Source organism: Acomys russatus, chromosome 1 (assembly GCF_903995435.1).
Source record: "Acomys russatus chromosome 1, mAcoRus1.1, whole genome shotgun sequence".
Taxonomy (NCBI): domain Eukaryota; kingdom Metazoa; phylum Chordata; class Mammalia; order Rodentia; family Muridae; genus Acomys; species Acomys russatus.
Window position 1 is genome coordinate 80,204,690 of NC_067137.1, and position 23,181 is coordinate 80,227,870.

Below are 23,181 nucleotides of genomic sequence, written 5' to 3' on the forward strand. Positions count from 1 at the left end.
GGTGGGGAGGGGGGAAGCAGGGGCTGCATCCGTCCAGAGATAGAGTGGCGTGGCTGGCAACAGTGGAGACAGAGGGCAAAGATTGGATTTGGGATTCAGTTTGGGGGTGCAGGAAGGTGGGAGGTGGGTACTATGATGTGCATGGCTCCTGTCCGCTGCTCCACGTTTTCAGCTGAAGCGGAAGTTTTCAGGGCTTATGGACTAATTTTTGTGATGACGTAATCACTGTGTAGAAAGGCGGATTCAGCTCCTACTCTATTGGCTGCAGCTTGTCACTAGAGGGCAGAACGGCAGCTGGGATATTGTCCGCCATTGTCAAGACCGGAAGTGTCTTAAAGCGTTATGATAACAAACCAAGTCCAACTATTTGGAATGTTCAAATCCTCTCAAACCGATTATCTATGCATCAAATACTCTCACCAGGATGTATTTGTCTGCGTGCTGCTCCCTAAACAAACTAATTAATTCTGCTGGCGATAGATGCAAACTTTAGATTTCGTGTGTTGCTGCTCCTTTGTGAGCAGAGGAATAGGAGCCTGGCTGTCACATGCTTTTGCAGTGACGCAGCGTAGGAAGACACAACCGAGTGTTTATAGTGAAGAGTTTTGATGGTGGAACTCATAGGTGGCTTGTTTCTCTCCTCATTTCTGGTTTCCCGCCCCCCTCCAAATTCTTCAATGAAAGGAACTAGTTTTGAATATCCCAAAAGTGGTTCTGTTTTGTTTTAAGTTTAGTGTAGCTAGGGAATGGTGGTTCTCTTGCTACTTAGGGCTCACAAGGTGAGAGGCTGTAGCAAATTGCATGCCTGCTTGGGAAGGTTGTTCTGAGACCCTGCAACCATGTATTCTAGACTGTGATGGGACAAGCATTAATATCTTTGGGTTTTCTTCCTTTCTTCCTTCCTTCCAATAGATTTACTGGAAGCTTCCAAGATGTTTAAGAGCGGTTATGGATGCCCTTAAAGAAGACAAAATCGTCTTCCCTAACGATGAAAAGTAAGCCGATCAGGATGCTTGCTCTCGCTCCTGAGTAACCAGCATGTCATACAAGATGGGAGCCTGGGGTGTAGGTCTTACCTGTCTCTGGATTTCGTGCTAGTTCTTGGGATGGGCACTAGATTTGGAGTAGGCTTTCTACACGTCTTAGGATCTGCTGTTCTCCTTATGTCTGAGTCAGTGCTTTCCCCAATCCAGTACCTTCTCTGACATCATCAAGATGTATCTATATAGACCATGTGAAAGGCTGCTGGAGTCTAGTCTGTCGGGGGGACCCCTGACTGCTAGGGCTTATTCCTCATGCAGCCTAAACTCAGACCATACCAGCCAGCTGACCCAGCAATAGATCCAATAGTTAGGAATAGTTTAAGAATGCTTCCAAGGGCCTGGAGAGATGGCTCAGAGGTTAAGAGCACTGACTGCTTTTCCAGAGGTCCTTAGTTCAATTCTCAGCAACCACACAGTGGCTCACAACCATCTATAATGTGATCTAATGGCCTCTTCTGGCCTGCAGGGTTACATGCAGGCAGAGCACTGTATATATAATAAATAAATCTTTTTTTTTTTTTTTTTAAAAGCAATGCTTCCAAATAGGCAACTATCCCCTCTTTCCTGTTTGAACATCTGAGGAGAGCTGGCTCTCTGAGCAGTAACTCTAGTGGTGGATTTGGAAGGACAGGGAAGTGTCTGCCTAGGCCCTAAGAGTGGACATCTGTCTGCATGCCAGCAACCTTCTGTATTGCCAAACTGGGGCAACCAGGTGACTAATCACATCTGGGGCTGCACGTCCACTCTTGACTTTTATGGGGAGATGTAAATGAATTGCTACAAGAAGGTCTCAGGCAGTTCTGTGATTTTTGAGTTATCTTATTTTGCAGGCTTTTAAAGATTTATTTTAATTTTATGTGTGAGTACTTTGTGCACTGTGTCTGTATAGTGCCCAGGGAGTCCAGAAGAGGGTGTCAGATCCCCTGGAACTGGAGTTACAAATGTTTGTGAGCTGCCATAGGTTGCCAGAAAGAATAGCCAGTGCACTTAGCCACAGGGCCATCTCCCTATTTTATAGACTTTTAGTTAGGAGAGTTCTGACATTACACAATGAAGTAGAATTAAAGATAAGGATTACTAATGTCATGCAAATCCATTATTTCAATATTATCAACATTCAGTGTCATCAATTTTCAGTATTATCAAAATTCATGTAGAAGTGAATTAACTTGATTCAATTGTAAGAGTAAAATGAGACAGAGGGGAACATGGGTTGGGGGGGCGTGTAAAAAGGTTACTGGGTGAAGGCTTGCACACATGATGCTGTGACGTTTTGGAAGGAAGACTTTATTTTTTTTGTGCTTTAGGCAAACTTCACGTGTCACTGAATTTGGAACTTAAGCACTTGGGTTTAATTCCTAAACTGGGTGTTTCTCTCCCATCCGCCCCAGTGTGACCTTCCTGTCCTCCCCACTTCTCATCTTGCACGGAGAAGACGACAGGACGGTGCCTCTTGCATGTGGGAAACAGGTATCCCAAGAGCGCGACCATTTCGTCATCTAGGTGACCTCTGCTTGGAGCTTAGAGGTCTCTGACACTACAGGGGATCCTCTACACCCCTAAAGAGCTGTGTTCTTTGATCTGAACAATGAGTGTCTTAAAGAAGTTTGGGGCTATGGGTAGACCTTGGTCCCTCACTCGTTGTCTGTGGCTAAGTGGGTGCCCCGTGATATCGCTAATGTTTTCCTCCTGTGCTGGAGTGGGCCCCTATGAGGTGTGGTCAGAGGAAGAATGAGGGTTCATTAATATTGTTAGTCATAGGCATTCTGGTCCTTGCTGTAGAAACAGCCAACTGAGGACCTGGGAGGGTCCCTAGGTCTCTGACTTGATGAGAGACAGCCCACCGCCCCCCCCCCCCCCAAGTTCCTTTCCCTTTTAGGAGAGTAGGACTAGGAGACCTATGGCTGTAGGACCCCCTTTGACTCTTTGCTTCTCCTGCAGCTCTATGAAATTGCACGCAGTGCCTACAGGAACAAAGACAGGGTCAAAATGGTTGTCTTTCCTCCTGGCTTCCACCACAACCTTCTTTGTAACAGTCCCATGCTGCTAAGAAGCGTAAGGTGAGAACTACTCTTGCTAATCATGACCCCTGGGTCGTAAGGGTGACCAGGGCAGCGCTGACCTAAGTGCTTTCTCTGCAGAGACTTCCTGAGGCAGCAGTGGGCATGAGAGCTGGTAGCAGATGTGGCTGCCTGAGCTGTGCGGTTCCTTCATGCAAGATTACATTGGGCTCCTTGGAGGAGCTGAAGCCTTCGACTCTTCCACAGGTCACCTGCCATTTGAATAAAGAAAGCTGTATGGAATGTGTTTTAGTTCATCATGTCTGCCTTGTGAATCATGCCGAATTCAATGTGGACCATCTATCAGTGTCTGCTTATGAAATCTGCTGGGGATGTTTGTGAGCAAGGCGGCTGCTGGTGTATGAACTTGGTGTCTGCCCTCAAGCTCCTGTGTTGGAGTTTACCCATCAGTGTGATGGTATCAGGAAGCAGAGGCTTTTGGAGGTGATTAGGTCGTGAGAGCTGGGCTCTTATGAATGGAATTAGGTCCCTACAGCACAGGTCCACAGGGGCTCTCTCTGTTTCTTTCACCGGGAGAGGACAGGACAAAATGGTACCATTTAGGAACCAAAAAGTGGCTCACCAGACACTCAACCTGTGGGCCTCTTCATCTTGGACTTCTCCCATTGCCAGAACTGTGAGACTAAATTTATGTTTGTAATTTATCTGGATTAGCACCTTTTGTTATATAACAGCTTGAGGCAACAGAGCTAGCAGCTTGGAGCTTGGACTCTGATCGTAGTGTAAGAAAGAAGATATTTTACCTCAGTTCATTTAAACGGCATTAAACAGTTCCAAGCAGTTTTCTGGCTGATTACTGTTGAGGAAAGTGATCCTACAAGGCTACTGATTGACAACTGGAAGCCGGCATTTTATTTTTAGCTCGAATACAGCCACACATTCCCCCTTCCCATTCCCAGAGACACTTAACTACTTATTCAAGAACAAAACAGAATCAATGAAGCGGTAGAAACATTCAAGTTCAATAAGAAGTCACTCTTTTTTGAGAGATATTTCCCCATCACTGTTCACTTCCCATTGGTGTTGATCTCATTGCCGGACTCGTTGGAGAGGGAGATCTTCAGATCTGAAGGCTCCATGTTCCAGATGTCCTTGGCGTATTCCTTAATGGTTCGGTCACTGGAGAATTTCCCCGAGGCAGCTATGTTTTTGAGCACCATCGTGTTCCAGGCTTTTTGATTCTGTCAATAACACAAACAATGCACAGTCCAGGGCCCATGAGCCTGGCAAGCCTTGACAAACACTAAATCAAACCACTTCATAGAGGAATGACAGGGGCAGATGAGAATGATGCATGGATGAGTTTGCTCTTGGCATCCAGCTAGAGCAGGCTACACTTTCTGCATATTCAGAGTATATTTCTCTTAGGGATGAACAAGTGTTTTTCATTTTCAGAGCATGGCGTGGTGGTGGATGCTTGTAATCCCAGCCTTCAAGAAGGCTAAGGCAAGAAGATCTCAAGTTCAAAACCAGCCTGGGCAACATAGAGAAACCGTCTCTCTCAAGAGAGAGTAAAGGAAAGAGTGAGAGAGGGTGAGAAAGCAAGCCAGTGAGAACTACAGCACTAACATGGTGGGGGGAGGGAGAGAGGGAGGGGATAGGAGAAGTGGGGAAGGGGAGAGGGGTGGGGACAGGGAGGGGGAAAGGAGACGGAATTGAGAGAGAGGGACAAGGAGACAGGAAAGGGGACAGGGGAGACAGAGAGGGGGAAGGAGGACGGAGAGAAAGAAGGGAAAGGAGAGGGGTAGGGGGCAGGGGGAAGGGGGGTCGGAATCTGTGGTGGGAATTCTCTAATTGGTTGTTTAGCATGTAAGCTATATTTTCCATGACCTAGTGACCTAGGGCTGGAGAGGTGGCTCAGTGGTTAAGGGCACTTGTCACTCCTTTAGGGGACCTGAGTTCAGCTCAAAGCACCCCTACTGAGTAGCTCATAACTGCCTATAACTCTAGTTCCAAGGGACCCAGTCACCTCCTCTGGCCCCTTTGGGCACCCATACACACTTGGCATCCATGCACACAGACACATAAATAAAATATGAATCTTAAAAGCAAGCTGAATGACCTCTCAGCTACAGGTGAAGAAAGGGACTGCTATTCACTGTCTGTGAGAGGACATGCAAAGAGATTTAACCTCTGACTCAAAAAGTTTGAGAAACAGTGACCATTAGCAAGCAAAGCAGTGGAAAGCCTAGCTGACCCACTTAGCTTTTCTTGTTCCTTTTGAAGGCCTGTGCGTCATAGGTTTGTTCTGAGTCCCCACAACCCCACTGGGGTTTCAAAACAGGCCGAACTAAGGACTTTCTCTCAATCAAAAATATTTCAAAATCTTACATTTTTAAACAAAAGTATATAAAAATATATTTAGCTTACAGCTTCCCCGCGCCCCCACCCTTTGGATCTCTGTGAGGTTATTGGAAGTTATTCAAAGTTGTTAACACATTAGGATTTTCTTTCGTTCTTTTTTTTTTTTTTTTCTTTTTGGCTTATTGAGACAGGATTTCTCTGTGTAGCCCTGGCTGTCCTGGACTTTCTTTGTAAAGCAGGCTAGCCTTGAAGTCATAGAGATCCACCTGCCTCTGCCTTCCTGAGTGAGGGATTACAGGCATGCGCAGCCACCATGCCCAGCCACATTAGGAAAAATTTAAAATAATAATTAAACTACCATCATACCCTAAGCTATGCTGAAACAGAGCCTGACAGCCCACTGAGGCTTGGAGACTGATGCATAAAAAATAAAAACAACAGCTGAAATGGATAGCAAGTATACTTCCTAGCCACGCAGGTCATATTTCCCAACCCTCAGCGATGCAGTTACTGGCAAGAGTAGGAAGCTGCAATTTGTACTAGTGAACACACAGAAATGAATGGAATGCTGCACTCCCAATGGACATTCTTAGGATTTGGGCTTAATTTTAATGGAAGACCCGCCGTATCTAACTGGCCTTGACATCTGTCCTTGTCCTTGTTCATTTTATTTTTCCTTTCCCATTGTTATTGATTTCTATTTCTCCAGGCAGCTGATCTTCTTTCCTCTGAGTTCCTGGGTCTGCATGGGCTGCTCTCACCCGTGTTCAGGAAGCGGCCAGTAAGTCACTTAACTCCAGTGATGCTTCGCTGTTCACAGCCGTGAGCTTAAACCTAGGTTTACCCTCTGTTAGCAGATTCGTCTGACTCAACCTAGGAGATGAGGGTTGGCTGCAAAGCTTTGGAGCTTTGGAGGATCTCATTGAAAAACCCCAGGGCTGTTGAGGGTAATCAGCTGCCTTGAGAAAGGGATGGAAAACAATGGAGTCTCAGCACTGAGCTGGCTCCTCTGGTAACCCTTCTGCACTTTTACAAGACATGCCTGGAGGGCTAGTTGGTAAAGCATGACTGTACGTGGAAACTTATTCACATGGCTCTAGCTGGTTTTATAATAATATATAAACCTCCCTACTTTCAGTACATTTATATTCTAATTATCTGGCCTCGCCACAAGACTGGGCCCAGGGGAGAAATTTATTTTGCAAATTTCGAAGAACACCAGGTTGGTTCCTCTCCATCTAAACTGGGCCTTGGGCCTAGAATAATCTTGGTAAAAATTTCAAATATCAGTGGAGGATTCTACCCACCCCTGGGTATTGCTGTGAGAAGGGTATGAAACAGCAGCCTTGATGACTGGGTTAAGTTCTGGTTAAGAAAGTGGAGTTACAGGGGGCAGAACACCTCTGAGGCATGTATCCTGAGCTTCTGGGACAGGCCTGCCACACAGTAGGTGCAGGATGAATACAAATCAGCCACTATTTTCTCTTTAGAGTAGTGTAAAATCCTACAATTGTTATTGAAACCTCAGATTCTAGCCTCTGGAATAGCCCTTCCCATGTGTCTTGTAAACTAGAAGAAAAGTCAGATTTTGATCTGAACATCTGGAAAGTTCTCTCCTTTGCTTTCTATCTCTTCTTTATTTTCCCTTTGGTGGTACTGCGGGAGGGTTTGGTGGTACTTTGTTAGGTTTGCCTGGTCAGTGGGGCCCTGTTATTTGGATTTCATAAAAACAAAACAACTAATGAGCCATAGCAAACTTTTTGTTTCCTTTTGTTTTTGAGATAAAGTTTCTGTGTGTAGCCCTTGCTGTCCTGGAACTTGATTTGTAGACCTGGCTAGCCTCAAACTCACAGAGACCCACCCACCTGCTTCTGCCTCCCGAATGCTGGGACTGAAGGCACAGGCCACCAGTCCTGGCTCATAGCAAAACTATTTAAAATCCATGACATACTCACCATATACAGCTGACTGACTTTTTCTTGACACTTGACATAGGCTTCGTAGTCTGCAAAGACTTTGAATCTGTTTTTGTTTTTGTTTTTTGTTTTTGCATATGGGAGGTTGGAAGAAAAACAAACCGAACAGCTTCATTAACAGAGAGTCCACTTGAAGTTATCTTGGCTTACATCAGGCGTGCCTGGCTTACCAGTAAGAACACTCGCCCATTAGGGGTTCCCGTGTGCAAATACGTCATCATGCGCATGCGTGTGAGGGTTGAACATATCAGTGGAGAGAAGGAACACAAGATTTGAGTCTAATTCTCAAGCCTTAAGCATTTGTGAAGGATGCCCCGCCCCCAAGCTTAGATAGCTAATCAGATCATAGGTCCGTGCTAAATTGCGAGTTGCTGCTAGTTAGAGAGGCTTGTGTCCCATTTTCATGCTTCAAATCATATCTTGTCTTAACTCACCTGTCATGATAAAATAACATGTTGGCGATGTCCTTGAAGAGGTCAGGCTGATTGGGAGAAAAGAAGCCATTGTTGATTTGGTCGATGACTAGCTTCAGTTCTGGGAGGGCCTCGTAATATTCTTTTGCCTCATACCTGTGGCAAAGAGTGGGTGGGTGATGAGGGGGAAAGGCCTTGCTATTGTGTCTGATGTGCAGAACACCAGATGTCTCATTCGCTGTAAAATACACACAGAAACACCAGCATTTATGGAAATCATTATAGATTTTAACCAGGGTATAAATTATCTTTCTAGCTAGATTCTAATTGGCCTCCTCCCAAGAGACTCTTTCCTTATAGTCAAAAGCATTAAGAATGGTAGATGATGAAGATTCTAGTCTAATCTGATAGTCTATGGTAAGATTTAGTTTAAAGCAGACTAGGGCTCGAAACAGCCTGGTGTTTTAGGAGCTAGCTGTTTTCTTTGAACCCACAGATTCATAAGATTTGATGCTACTGAGTGAAATTTACTTCTAAGAGTCAGAACGTATATTTAACATCCTCTGAATTTCCTGGGGCTCCTTTGGGTTCTGGCTTGAACTCAGGTTAATAAACTCAACTAAATATTAAACGAGAACAAATGCTGCTGGGACACATCTCTGCTTACCCTCCGCCTTGTTTTGGTCCATCATTCAGAGGGTCTTAAAGCAGTGGTTCTCAACCTTCCTAAAGCTGAGACCCTTTAATGTAGCTCCTCATGTTGATGTGAGCCCCCAACCATAAAATTATTTCATTGCTACTTCATAACTGTAACTTTGCTACTGTTATGAATAATTGTAATGTAAATATCTGTGTTTTCTGATGGTCTTAGGTGACCCCTACGAAAGGGTCATTCAAACTCAAAGGGGTTGTGACCCACAGGTTGAGAACCACTGTCTTAAAGGAGCACCAGGTATGGTTTAATGTGACAAAACACCCAATTCTATATTGCTTTGTTGTCTTTTGATCAAAGTAAAAATCCCAGACTGAGGAAGCTGGATGGCTCACTGAGCTGCCATGGCTGGCAACTATGTGCAACTTCTCCCTACATCTGCTCTAAGCGTCCTTTAGTTACACTGGCTGGGTAGCTAAGGCTCCTACCCTCTGGCTAGGAGGTCCTGTTCTCTCATGGGAGATGTTCTGTCTCTACATCTCACGAGACCAGGTCTCAATGGGATGCCTGCATGAGGAGTAAACCCTTGGAGATAATGTCCCTTCATGGGGGTGACCAACCAAGGGTGGGGGGCTCACTCACCCTTTCTTGTCCAAGGCGGCCACATCGTCTACCCTCATGCCGAAGATGAACAGGTTCTCTTCCCCGGCTTCCTCTGCCATTTCCACATTGGCCCCATCCATCGTCCCAATGGTCAGGGCCCCATTCAGCATGAACTTCATGTTGCCTGTCCCGGAGGCTTCTGTGCCTGCGGTGGAGATCTGCTCCGACAGATCTGTGGCTGGAATGACTGTAAGCGGGCCATGTCAGTATGGTGCTTCTTCCTCTCTGGATCCTTACTCTAACGTGAGCATTGACCTAGCTGGTCTGTTGATGATGACTATGTGCATATCCAGGTAAGTCTTTAGTGGTAAAGAAGGGCAGCTCTCACTTTCTCCATGACCCAGGCAGCTACTGTGCCTATTTGGGATGCACTATGTACCTACTATTATACCACGCTCTCCTGTCCTATAACTGTAAAAGAGTGTCTACTTGCTCTGAGCTATAAATGGGACATTATCTTTCTCCTCTCCATGTCTGTTTCTTCAGCTTTCTAAAACAATTGCAACCTCCTTGACTCTGGTTTTTTGTTTTTTGTTTTTGTTTTTGTTTTGCTTTTGTTTGTTTGTTTTTTGGTGAGGGACTGAATTGTCTCACTTCTTCCCATGCCCCTTTCACTGCCACCACAACTGAGGTGTTTTGTGTCTGGGGATAGACATTCAAGCTCTCCCCCTACAGTCTGAGGCACACCCAAATCAGATCTTCCTGAACCTCCAAGCCCCTTCACCACAAGGGTTTGCTTATTCTGAGAGCTTACTTGTGGATGTGATGTGTATTCATTTATAATTTTAGGAACCTGGCTCCTTCTTCTGTATGCATTTAAGCAGTAACCCCATGGGACCCCAAAATGCCACATAGAGAAAGTTGACTTTCACTTTTTTTCCAATCTGGGAAGTAGGTGACTACACAGTTGGCAGTGACTGGTGGGTGGCTTCTCTGCCAGTATGAGTGTGAATAAACAAAGGTCCCAGTGGTAAAGAAAGGGACACTGGCTCCCTGCCTGCCCGCCCCTGTGTGGGAACTCTGTGTGTGATTCTTGAGTGCACATCTAAGCCTCGTGCTTCGGCAAGGTCATGTCTGTCCTCATTCGCTGTCACAACAGGAACAAATGACAGCCCTTCCTCCCATGCAGTGATCAGAGGGCCATCATCTGTGAGGGAGGCGGGAGCTGATGTTTGCTTGCAAAACCTGGGCTGGCAACTGATGACCTTTACTCCCTTTAGCAGAGGACCATGGCCAAACTCCAGCATCTCCACCATCACAGGCTCCCCAGCTGGAGGAAGCAGGCACTTGCAAATGTGATCACGTGACACCCACCTCATAGGCCACTTGGGTCATCGTAGAAGCCGTCTTATTTTGCCTTCTACTGTGTTGATAGCTCCCTGGAGTCAACTTCCCCCCTTTCCACTCTGAGCAAGCCCAGATCTTGCCCTGCCCCCCTCCCCCATGCCTTACAGTGACAACACTACCTTTTTCAGCCAGAGAGACTCTGTAGTTCTCCAGGAAGATGACTTTCAACTTGCTGCCGACCATGGGGTCATTGTTCACCACTTCGGCCACGGAGGTGATCAGCTTAATGATCATTTTGGCCATGTGGTATCCTGGGGCCGCCTTGGGGAAGAACAGCAGTGTGTGGAGAGGAGGCCCCATCGATGAGGGAAGGCACATAGCCAAGATCCCATAAGCCCCCATGAAATTCAGCCGACTTACTTTGCCACCGATTATGACTGTCCTTGGCACAAAAAACTTCTTAGGGTCTTTCTTGATGCCTTGAAAAGATGGATACAGACAAGAAAGAAAGATAAGCGGTGTGGAGGTGGTGGGGCCCACCTCGAGGGTGCCGCTTCCACCCCCGAGGGGGGCTCCAGGGTGGGTGGGGGTGGGGCCGTGCTCCAGGGAGACTCACGGTTGTACATGGTGATCACGTGCAGGCAGTTCAGGAGCTGCCGCTTGTATTCGTGGATGCGCTTCACGTGGACGTCAAACATGGAGGACGGGTTGATCTTCACCTTGTACTCCTTTTCCAGGAACTGGGAGAATTTCAGCTTATTTTCCTGTGGAGAGTGAACAGGCCAGAGCCCTCCTTGCTTGGAAGCCTTGGGTGTCTGCGTGGGCCCCAAAACCTCAACTCCAAGGTGAGGGCGGGGACCTGCGCCTGGAGGTCTCACCTGCTTCACTTTGGCTACTTCCCGGAGGAAGATGTCATCATTCATGAAGCTGTGGAGCTTTGTGAGCTGGCTCAGGTCTTTCACGTAGTCTTCTCCAATTTTCTGTCAATTTAAAGGGAAAGGTGATCTTAATTTGAGACAGCAATGAAACACATCATAGCAGGTTTTTAACCAGTTTATGTAAGTGGCTCTCATGCCCAGCAGGTCACACTACGGTTTGTTTTCACTCACAAAAGAAGCCAGACATGCTGTGTGGGAAGAACTTTAAGTATAAGACATCTTCATACGTGGATGACCAAGAACCCAGGTTCTGTTTTTTTTCTGAGCTTTGTTAGCCTTCATCACTGGCGGACACCCTATTCCATCTGTGCCATGTCGATACTGTTGGCCATGACATACTGTGAGGCCCTTGTTCAAAATTGAAGAATTTCAAGATGGAGGGTCGAAGGGATGGCTCAGTGGTTAAGAGCACAGACTGTTCTTGCAGGGGACCCAAGTTCGGTTCCCAGCACCCATTGGGGCAGGCTCACAACTGGCTGTAATTCCAGCTTCAGGAGATGTGACCCCTATCCTGGCCCCTAAGGGCACCTGCACCTACACTTATACTCCTCCCTTAAACACATAACTAAAAAATAAAATTCCAATAAAATCTAGATGTTCCTGCACAGCCCCATGAGCCACTTTACTCAAGCCACAAGTAGGATCTTCCTTCTCTCTCTCTCCCTTCATTTGCCTCCCCCTATTCCCACCTGCCCCCCCTCTTCAGCCCAGCTACTCTTCTTACCTCTGCTATCAAGTCAGCCAGGCCTGGGTTGCAGAGTAAGAGCCAGCGCCTCGGGGTAATCCCATTGGTTTTATTCTGGAACTTGTCTGGTTCAAGCTCACTGAAGTCCTTGAATCTGGAGATAAAAGCGACTCTGGCTGAAACGGGCAGGTTCCTGAGTGCTGGGTAAAGTTCCGAGTTGTATTCAAGAAGCCAAGTGTGGGCTCAGAAAAATCAAATAAAGGTGAAGGGAGGTCTTGGCAGCAGCTATGACTGTCATTTTAAATAGAAGAGGTTCATTTGCAATTCAAAACAATTGCCCCAAATCTAGTCCCCTCCATCTGACATCCTGGCTGTGACACATATACCACATCCCCCCCCCCCAGCAGAATAGTTAGTTTTTGCTCATAAATCTATAATTAGGAAGGTACAGGGAAGAAGGCATTTGTGTCTGTCTTTCCTTTAAAGAAAACAGTTCTCTGTCTGTAAGACAGTACTTGAAAGCATTTCCCAGGCCATTTCTCATCTGGAAGCAGAACCCGGTTAAGTAACGTCGTTGCTCTCGTGGATCTGGGTTAGGCCCACAGTTCCAGCATCATCACTCACACTTGGGTCTTCACGATGTCCGAGTGGATTTTTGCTACACCGTTCACTGCATGGCAGCCCACGATGCAGAGATGGGCCATGTTGATCCTTTTGCCTCCTTCCTCTTCGATCAGAGACATCCTCCGCATGCGGTCGATGTCTTTAGGAAACAAAGCCACGATTCTCTAGGGAAAGGAAGACACAGACATTGCTGGCCACTGAGGTTTTAAAGTAGCCCTGGGAGCCAGGGCACAGGCCTGTAATCCCAGCACTTGGGGAGGCAGAGGCAGGTGGATCTCTGTGAGTTCAAGACCAGCCTTGGTCTACAAAATCAGTCCAGGACAGCCAAGGGAAACCTTGTCTCAAAAAAACCCAAAACCACAAGAAGAAGAAGGAGGAGGAGGAGAAGAAGAAAAAGAAGCAGCAGCAGCAGCAGCAGCAGCAGCCCTGGGATGCTACTCATGCCCTGAGCAAAATCTCTCAAGAAACCTTCCCAGAGAGGCAGAGCTAGTTGTGGAGATGCCAGCCCCCCTTTTTACACTTTCAAGAACACGGGTTTAACAGGGCCCCTCTCACACTTGAGCACTTTTATCAGTGACTGAAAGATGCTGAGGCCCCATTTGGGAAGGGAGCTCACTGTGGCCATGTGATGTTACAGCCACGTTCTCCTGAGAGATGAGGACTTACATCCAAATGCTTCTGATTTATCTCATAAATGATCTCCAAATGTCGAGGCAGCAGCTTTTCCACCAGCTCCACTGGCCAGCGCTCCAGGGCCTCCGGGAGCACTGTGTGGTTGGTGTAGGCGAAGGTCTTCTTCGTGATCTCCCAGGCCTGCGGGAAGAGAGGGTCAGCGGCTGTCCCATCGGTGCACACCTCTGGAGAGCCAAGTGACTCTCAGGGCCCACTGTGTGCCACAGGCGTTTCTGAAGGTGCACAGTTAGGCACAATGGAGTCTGCCGAGTCTCCTAATGGTCCAGGTAATAGTATTATACTTTATTTTTTGGAGGAAAGGAAATATAAAACTGTCTGATGAGATTTTAGACAGTGCTGGGCGGTGGTGGCACACGCCTTTAATTCCAGCACTTGGGAGGCAGAGGCAGGCGGATCACTGTGAGTTCAAGGCCAGCCTGGTCTACAAAGTGAGTCCAGGACAGCCAAAGCTACACAGAGAGACCCTGTCTCGAAAACCCAAGGCGGGGGGCGGGGGGAAGATTTTAGACAGCATCCTGATAAGCTGCTTCCACTGCCATCGCTTGCCTTTTATTTGTTAAATATCAAATGCTCAAAGTAGATGACTAAAACCATAAGTACCATTTAGCAGGCACGAAATATGTTTAAATTTCTGACTCCCAGCACCTCACAGCACTAGGACCTGAGTTTGATCCCAGCACTCACATAAAACAGCAAAAGCACTGGGGAGACAGAGGCAAGAGGATCTTAACCTATTTGATGAGCCTTTGTCTCAAAACACAAGGTGGATAGCCATTGCGAAACAACACCCAAGGTGGTCCTCTGGCCTCTACACACAAGCATGCGTCCATGTAAAATGCTGACTCTCAAAGCCATAGGGGGACACTTTAAATTACCAGTCTTTCTGGTGATAGAAAATTTAATTTCAAATTACTTGATTAAACAAAATATGTTCAACACGACATAATCCTTAAGGCAGCTACTGGCCTGTCTCCTGCTGCGGTGGCTTGCATCTTCCTTAGCACTCATGTGAAATGCTAAGGACAGAGACACGTTAGCATCAAGGCCCAGATCTTCTCAATGGTTTAAAGACAAACAAACCAGACCTTGGACCAGGGTAGCTTTTCAATATCCACGAAAATCCTCATGAGCTCAGGGATGGCGAGCGCAGGGTGCGTGTCGTTCAGCTGAATGGCTACCTGGGTAGAGAAAAGACACGAATGCGAAGGTGACTGGGGGCCCAGCGTCTGGCTTCCTGTCCTCAGAAACATCTGGAAGAAGCGCTAAGCAAAACTCCCACCTCCTGGGAAACGCTTGAGTAAAACATGTACTCTGCCCGCCTAATTCCTGAGCACTGGGAGAGGGTGAATCGATGGAAAGCCCCCCTGTGGGCCTTGCCCGTGGCTACACTCTGAACTAGGGGTTCTCAACCTGTGGGCCTAGACCCCCTTGGGGATTGAACAATCAATCCTTTCACAGGGGTTGAATATCACATATCCTGCATATCAGATACTTACATTATGATTCATAACAGTGGTAAAATTACAGTTATGAATAGCAACACAATAATTGTATGGCTTGGCTGGGCGTCACCACAGCATGAGGAGCTGTATTACAGGGCTGCAGCGTTAGGGAAGGTGAGAGCTGCTGGTCTGCACACTCACCTGATCTGGAAAGGCTTCGAACGCGGTTCCCACGCCTTCCTTGCAGCCGAACTTGGAGGCCTTGAAACGGCGGATGACATCCTGCAGGGTCGCAGCCACCACAAAGTACTCCTGTTTCAGCCTCAACTCCTTCCCTTCGAAAAACTTCAAGCCAGGAAAACTGAGTGAGAGTAGGTCGCAGTGGGGCTGAGACCAAAATGTGACCAGGGACCCCTGCCTGATGTCTGGGGAGAGGTGGCAGAGAGAACGAACAAGTATCAGCCTTTGCTCCCCTGGAAGCCTGTTGCACTGACAATCAAGGGCTCGTGTGTGTGTGTGTGTGTGTGTGTGTGTGTGTGTGTGTGTGTGTGTGTGTGTGTGTTCTGACAACAGATAATGAGGCTGGGAGAGATAGTTCTAACACTTTTTAAAAATAATATTACTTGATATAGTTTTATTTCTTTAAATTTAATTTAATCCTGTGTGCCAGTGCCAGTGCACAGTCAAATGCACTACCCTCAGAGACCAGACGAGGGCACCAGAGTTGGAATTCCAGGTGGTATAACCTGATGGTGGGTAAGGGCACAAAACTCAGGTCCTCTGCAAGAGCAGTGCCCGGTGTTAACTGGTGAGCCATCTCTCCAGCCCAGTAGAGACACCTTCTGACAGTTGAGAAACAGTTTGGAGATCCAGCCAGAAGACTCAAGAAAAGCCAACTGTCACCTGGTAGTGGAGAAGAGCCACGAGGCACTTTGGTTTATATATCAGAGCTCCCCCACTGGGACAGGGGCTGCTCAGAAACTGGCAGCACTAACGCCTTTGAAAGTAGGGATACAGGTGGAGAGAAAAGATCATGCGAGAGCTGCCTAAGGGACAGCTGATCCTGGACCACCAGAGATCCTGCAGTTGAACCATCTCCTTTCTTAACTCAGGCAGAAGCAAGATTTGCAGGAGATGTTAAGTCTCCAGTGGACTGCACAGTGAGGGCCGGATGCTGAGGATCTCATATTGAAAAATGTGGCGAGTGAAAGTAAGTGAAAGCTGACGTCTGAGTGTTGGCATGCTTGAGTCTTCTCCCAGTCAGACTGCAGAACACAGACAGCTGCTCTTGATTCTACCGGCACCCACTGATCGATCATTCACATGAACTGACCCGATCAAAACTATGTTGGACTTGTCAGCAAAAATAAAACTCGAAGGCAATAGAAGTAGGATCTGCTCTGATCCAGGCGAACCATCAGTGTGGCCAGGACGCAAACACTTTCAAGACACCCAAGGTCCCAGGAAAACTCGGCTCACAAATGCCGGTTCCCAGGAGGTCTGGGAGAATGTATACTACAGGAAATGGTGAGCCAATCCAGAACTGAGAGACGTGGGAGCCTAGAAACAATGACCTCAGATGGGAGTTAAGCCCAAGCCCTCTGGGCGATGGAGAGGGACATGAATTTACACCTAGTGAACACTGAGGAGCCCAGGGAGATGAGGAACGGTTCTGTGACAGCAGTGAGCAACACTGAGGAGCCCAGGGAAAGCCCTGGTGTTCGCGCTGAGGGAAGGAGATGGGGACCATTCCTGTGACAACAGTGAGCGGATGTGAGGAAATGAGCCTTATGCTTGTCTTAACTAGTGGGGGATCAAACAAACAATTGTGGGCATGGAAACATCATAAAGTAGAAATAAGCTTATGCTAGTTTTCCTGAAGTTATAGTTTCATGGAAATGGGTGACTGCTTGCCTGTCCAAGCATCCATATCCTTGTTAAAAATAAAGGAAATTGCAATTTAGTCATTAAAATAAGATTGTCTGTGATGGTAATACCAATGAGACTTTCTAGATGGCAGAATTACATTTTTTAAAACTTTCTTCGGTTTATATAGCTTAATTTTTTCCTTTGTTTTCTTTTTTGTTGTTGTTATTGTTTTATTTTTTAAGGCAGGGTTTCTTTATGTAGCCTTGGCTGTCCTGGACTTGATTTGTAGACCAGGCTGGCCTCAAACTCACAGGGATCCGCTGACTCTGCCTCCCGAGTGCTGGGATTACAGGCATGTGCCACCATGCCTAGCTTGCTTAATTTTTTTCTAATAGTACATATCACTGTACAATTTACAATGAAGGTATTGTTCTAAAATAATAAAAAGCACCACAACCCTGCCTATGATGAGAACTTATTAATCTAGAGGATTGTTCAAGTCCTGGCAATGAAAGTATCTGTCTTTAGTAGTGACGAAGGCAATTTCTTTAAAAATTTTAAGTTACAGTAGTTTGGAAATATGGATAATCTAGCCTTGATTTGGGTCCTAAAGATAAGTCAGAATTTGTGAGATAAACACAGAGGGTCACAGTTGTGCCTGGAGAGGCTCAGTGGGGGTAGGAAAGAATAGGGTGGTCAGCCTGCCAGTGCCCTTGGACCCTCAGTGCTGGGCAAGGTCACTTCGCCATTGGTCAGAGCTGTGTCTACCACGCATGGCATCAGAAGTCTCTCAGTGCCTCAGGCAGGGCACATGGAGACTAGGAAGGGGATCTCCCCAATTCTAACTTTGCCAACGAAGCTTCTGTCTGACACAAAGTCGGTCTCTCTTAGCATCGTTCATCTTTTATGTCTAGCTTCTGTTTTGAAATGCATTTATGGGCCTTCCCAATCGATGGGGCCAATAGTCAAAGCAAAATACCAATCTGATCTCATGAATTGTACAAATTTGTTTCCCTTACTTGACTGGGAGGGGGAAATACAGAAGGGACACAGCTTATTCTGCCCATGTGTTTCAGAGGTTACTGGAAAAGCTCTGGGAAGTAAGCTATCCAAGCTGGCCCTGCATCACTCACATTATCATTGGGGTAGAGCACTCTGGAGATATTCTCAGCCAGGTTCCGGTCCAGCACAGCCTGGATGTAGTCTCCAACATTAACTGAAAGGAATGTAGAAAAGTAGTCAATAGACAGGCAGGCCACTGTTGGAGCAAGTCCTTTGATCTCATCCAATGTCCTGACAAGCACAATTCTTAAGATTTCTAAAAATCCAAGGGTCTCAACAAACTTTTAACACTTTCAAGAGTTCAAGGCCAGAATGAAGTATGGCTTTTAAAAAATGTATTGTGCCCCACGCCCACACTAGGTGGCAGATGGGAGAGCTAGCCCGCAGGTCAAGTGAGCGGGAGAGCTGGCCCTGTTCCTCACTAGCTACAGCCCTGTATCTCGCCTAGGAGATGAGTGGAATTGGAGTGCATGATGTGAAATTCACAAAGAATCAATAAACATTTTTTTTAAACCTTAAAAAAAAAGTCTTCCATACTTATAGCAAAAAATAATAGTTTAGCCAGGCATGGTGGCATATGTTTTCAATCTCAGCACTGGGGAGGCAGAGGCAAGCAGTCTCTGTGTGTTCAAGGTCAACCTGGTCTACAAAGTGAGGTCCAGACCAGCTAAGGCTACATTGTGACATCCTATCTCAAAAACCAATGATAATGATGATGATGATAACCTTCTCCATTACTAAAAATCAAAGATCAGAAACTCAAGGCTTTCTTTTTTTAAGACCCAGTTAATCTCTAACCAGACATCAAGATGCAAAGTATACAAAGAAAACAGAGACCAGTTTGTACGTACAATCTTGGAGGTTAAAGTCATTTGGTGCTCGTGCTGACCAGAGGCGCATAGTGTTCACAGTATTGTTCATATACCCAGGCACAGGGGTGTCATAGGGCAAAGCCAGGACCACCTGAGGGATTAAACATCAGCAGTTACTCACAGGATGATGATGCAAGTGGAACAGTGGCTGGGGCTGCAATGGAATTCTCTTCCTGGCTGTATCACACACTCAGATTGTGTAAGTTAGGACCAAGAAGTGTGTCTCAGGACTCGAGGGAGTATGTGAGGTCACTGGATTGCTGGTTCCTCAGAGCATTTCTATGTCGAGTTCTCGCTCTGACATAGGGACACTGGATGGGACTTAGGTGGTAGAAAGGGGTTTGAGGTACTAAACGTGTGTAAGCAGCGTGATGCACATGAGTGTGGCCCACTGAAGGGCAGCCGCTGTCATGCTCGGTGTAGGTCACTCAACCATCTGAAGTCGAAGATGCTAAAAAAAAAAAAAAATCAACAGAACAGGAAAGTGATGGAGATACATTCCCCATGGCATTTAAAACGTTGTGCTAGCCAGCTTTTTTGATGTTGCAAAGAGCTATTTTAGTGACTCTAATCGTGATCTGCCAAGTCAGGTGATAATTAGCTGAGCTGGGTTCAAGATACCAGCTTTGAAAAATCTAGCCCATTTTTGTGACAACCGTTCAGGCAGAAAGACAGGGAAGTGAATTATTTCACAGAGCACTTAAAATTCATGTGAAAAACGACCCATTTTCATTCCTTCTGTCATCAAAGGCCAAGGAAGGATAATGACAGAATGATTGTATGGAAGGAAAGGATACTTCATTTGGTTCAGCCCATGCACTGTGACCTTGATGTAATAAATCACTCTTACTTGAGTATCTTTCACAAGGAAGCAAAGGTCTTTGCATATTTTTACATTTTTTAAGCAAATTGTCACCAATCAGGAGGTCATTTGTAGATTAGGAATGACTCTGGGTTTAAACAAGACTTGTCCCCCTGCTCCTCCCAGCATTACAGAGGCAGTCCAAGGAACACGCAGTTCAGATCTCCTTTCAGGGGCTGCAGAGAGAACATGTTTTCCCCAGCGCCTCCATAGCTCGCCCAAGGCTGCGTGTCATCTCTGGGATGCTCCAACATGTTCAGAACACTACGGCATTTCCAACAGGTCCGCTTTAGTCCCTGGGCACGGCCACTTGCTGCAGTGGCCGCAGTGCTGCAGTGGCCACAGTGCTGCAGCCCGTTTTCAAGAACCCTTCCTTCTCTTCCATAGGTGGCACCTCTGCACTGTGGTGACCTCCCACTTCTTCCTGCTGCTCTAGTTCTTCCTACCCCTCCCCCCACCCACCACTAGCACAGCTCACACTCTCAGGCATCCACTTCCCTGCAGACCTGAATTGCGTAATAGCAAGCCAACAGCTCCACTTGCTGGGAGTCACCGCCTGCATGCTCAGAGTGTGTCTGGCCTCACGCTCTCTGACCTCACCAGCCACAAATGTCAGGTTGATCCAGGCGATGCCTCTCTTATCCATAAAGTCCTACAAGGCTCTGGTGAGCTCGTGTATGCGATCTCTGGCACACAACCTGGTTTCTCTAGACACAGAAGCAAGTAGGTTCTATTTGAATTTCTGCATTTGCCATGAGTCTATCCAGAGGTGCTTTGTGAAAACAAGCTGGCCCGTCAGCAGGTGCCATAGTCCAGATCGAACGCTTCTGACACTGATTGTGTAAGCTGAATAATTTTGCATAGATCAGAAGCTAATGAAATTGCAGGCATAAAACTCTATACCACATACCAGTTAATGCCAAATACGCGTACAGTTTCTTGAGAGTGGATTAGCTGGTCTGTTTACATTTCACAGGACAGCATTTGTGACCAAATGCAACTTAGACTGTGGCCAGATATTTAACCAATATGAAAACCAAAAGAAAATAAGCAAAGCAGGGACTGAGCTTCATTTTTATTTGTGTTTGTTTCTCACTTGTCACTTGGTATGCCATGTCAGTTTCCGTTCAGAGAGGAAACAGTTTTTAAAGTCTTATTTTTCTAAACTTTGAATATCTCCTTAAGGATTAGCAAAATAAACCAGTAGTTACAAAAAGAAGTCAGCCACAAGCCAGGTATGGGAAAGCATGCCACGACATTCCACATGTAAGGGCAATATTTCAGTTGGTTTTCCCTAGGGTTTTGAAGAGCACCCAAGATAACGACCATCCCGAGACCACCCTTGTTAAGCAAATATATCAAGTGAAGCTTTGCTGATTGGACAAGACAGCCCAAAAGAGAACAGGATCGTTTACCAGAAAATATGCTGGCAAGGAATCATAGATGCCTCCGGACAGTGACAAGGCCATGTGCAAGTTGAATGGTGGGAGAAAGAGTCATTCCAGAGGAAGTGCCCTTGAAGGAACAGCAGCATCCCTGATCTAGAGGGGACCTGGCATGGTACACTTGCTGTGACATCAGCTGAAGGCTTGGTCATCTTTTGAAAACTACAGTACTACAACGTACAGTGATGGAGTGAGAAAAAGCATTGAAAATTAACTCTGCCTTGGTATCAAGAACTTTCCTAAAATCTGAGAGCTAAGCATCCAGAGGACTAATTGTGCGAGGTACTACAGAGCTGGCTAATCTCGGCAAGCTGATTGCAAAAAAGACCCTGGTGAACCAGTTCATCTCAGGGAAGTAATTTCCGTGTTGGCCACAGTGCCCTTATCTCCTAAAGGAGTGGACAGATCGAAGAGGACAAGCATGCTTAGTTTATAATCTCACTCTGCTTTGTGACACACAAGACATCACTCTATTTCAAAACTCACAGAGATCCACCTGCCTTTGCCTCCTGAGTGCTGGGATTTAAAGGCCTGAGCCACCACACCTGGCCAATATGTCATTCTTGACATTGTGCACACAAGAGTGCTGTACACTGTATGCTCGGTGTAATGCTCACTGTGCTGTGTGAAACAAAACGCTTGTCACAAGAGCCTGATTACCTGGGTGTCGACCCACTTCGTCCCAGTCTGGGTGTGCTCTACTCTTCCATAGAAATGCACAGGCAGCATGAATTCAGGACGAGACTTCTCCCAAGGGTTCCCATGCCGGAGCCAATCATCTGCCTCTTCTACCTGCAAATGGACGCAGCTTAGAATCCACTGTTCACGAGACATGGTTCTAGCCCTTCAGTCCTATCACAACAAAAATAGCTTTTACAGACACTCAAGAGTTCTGCTTTGGAAAGAAAGGACACTGGCTCTTCCAACCTCATCTCTGTTATGACAACAATGACAGTGCTCATTGACAATGACATAAGCGCTTTATACGTTTTATTGTATTTAATTCTCAGAGCAACCCTATAGGAGGAGACTATGATTTCACTCCTTTCAGCTGAGGAACTATAGCAGCTCAAGGTCACACAGAAGGTCAATGACAGAGCTAATAGCCATCTTTGGTTCTGTGGCTTGGAGCCCACGTCTTCACATCTGGGAGGTGTTCTGGGGCAGCCAACCACTGAGTTTCTGCATACACAACATTTTTCAGTCAATATCTTGGCACATGGAATGTACAAAATGGGCCTAGAAATGCTTTTTAAAGGCCGCTCGCTCTCTTACTGGAGCTCATTTCAATGTAGGTACAGAGAATTCCGTAGCCTTTGTCCGCGTTAGTCCGTATGGACCTTCGGCTTGGTAACAAATTATGTATGATGACTCATTTTGGAGATGCGCTATACTAAAAAGCAAGGAGTGAGAACCTTGGTTGGGATCCCCAGTTCCTATCTCCCCCCCCCCTTCTCTCTATATATATCAGACATGCAGAAGGCATCTGTAACCCCACACTGTTGGGGAGGGTGTGGAGACAATGGATCCAGGTCCAGCTGGCCAGCCATACTAATCAAACCATTGAGCTCTCGGTTCACTGAGGCCCTGTTCCAAAACATAAGATGGAGCGGGATGGGGGAGATGTGCTAACCTCTGCCCTTCACATGCAAACACACAGATTTAGACACAAAATAAATACACAGATGGGTGGTTAGTGTGAACAGGGTGCCTTCCTTTCCACACTTGGTGCTATTGCTGCACACTATAGCAGAGAGCACAAGAGGAAGTGTGGCCGAAATGACTTTTCGATACACAGGCATGAGCTTGGAGAACTGATGCCATGTTTCTGTGAAGAAAAGTCTCTCCATCAGAGACTATTCTACTCTCAAGAACAGAAATGCCCAGGGCACAGGATGGCATCTCACACCTGTTCCTGTCCCTACTCCAAGTCTGAGTGGCCTCTGCTTGTGAGGATACATTCTTCAATGACAAAGAACAAAGAAACAGTCAGCTGACCAGTAGAGATAGGGTTTCTCTGTCTTGTTCTGGCTGTCCTGGAACTCACTCTGTAGACCAGACCAGGCTGGCCTCGAACTGGTGTACCACCACGGTCCATTGAGCTGACCAGTAGATTTATTTATGTATTAGTATGTTTACGTGCTCTGCCTGCATGCACACCTGCACTCCAGAAGAGGGCATGAGATCACGTTATAGATGGTTGTGAGCCACCGTGTGGTTGCTAGGAATTGAACTCGGGACCTTTGGAAAAACAGTCAGTGCCCTTAACC

The 23,181-nt window shown here is 46.5% G+C and overlaps 2 protein-coding genes across 3 annotated transcripts in view; one reads left to right on the top strand and one right to left on the bottom strand.

Moving 5' to 3' along the window:
• Window positions 1-3,340, top strand: part of Abhd12b (abhydrolase domain containing 12B) — a 29,098-nt gene extending 25,758 nt beyond the window's left edge. Inside the window, exons 10-13 of the mRNA XM_051147090.1 lie at window positions 913-995; window positions 2,435-2,513; window positions 2,985-3,103; window positions 3,185-3,340. Of these exons, the coding sequence (XP_051003047.1) occupies window positions 913-995; window positions 2,435-2,513; window positions 2,985-3,103; window positions 3,185-3,212 (309 nt within the window). The 3' untranslated portion in view covers window positions 3,213-3,340. The remainder of the gene's footprint in view (window positions 1-912; window positions 996-2,434; window positions 2,514-2,984; window positions 3,104-3,184) is intronic.
• A 761-nt stretch (window positions 3,341-4,101) lies between these two features.
• Pygl (glycogen phosphorylase L) overlaps window positions 4,102-23,181 on the bottom strand; it is a 34,943-nt gene continuing 15,863 nt past the window's right edge. Inside the window, exons 5-20 of one of the 2 annotated variants that reach the window (XM_051147108.1) lie at window positions 21,572-21,703; window positions 18,584-18,695; window positions 17,804-17,886; window positions 15,003-15,146; window positions 14,445-14,537; window positions 13,333-13,479; window positions 12,667-12,830; window positions 12,082-12,196; window positions 11,298-11,399; window positions 11,036-11,183; window positions 10,840-10,898; window positions 10,599-10,740; window positions 9,112-9,319; window positions 7,839-7,973; window positions 7,384-7,450; window positions 4,102-4,305 (exon numbers count right to left, since the gene is read on the bottom strand). In XM_051147108.1, the coding sequence (XP_051003065.1) occupies window positions 4,132-4,305; window positions 7,384-7,450; window positions 7,839-7,973; window positions 9,112-9,319; window positions 10,599-10,740; window positions 10,840-10,898; window positions 11,036-11,183; window positions 11,298-11,399; window positions 12,082-12,196; window positions 12,667-12,830; window positions 13,333-13,479; window positions 14,445-14,537; window positions 15,003-15,146; window positions 17,804-17,886; window positions 18,584-18,695; window positions 21,572-21,703 (2,025 nt within the window). In that variant the 3' untranslated portion in view covers window positions 4,102-4,131. Of the gene's footprint in view, window positions 4,306-7,383; window positions 7,451-7,807; window positions 7,974-9,111; window positions 9,320-10,598; window positions 10,741-10,839; window positions 10,899-11,035; window positions 11,184-11,297; window positions 11,400-12,081; window positions 12,197-12,666; window positions 12,831-13,332; window positions 13,480-14,444; window positions 14,538-15,002; window positions 15,147-17,803; window positions 17,887-18,583; window positions 18,696-21,571; window positions 21,704-23,181 lie in introns of those variants that run through there. The other variant, XM_051147101.1, reaches the window with a different exon arrangement.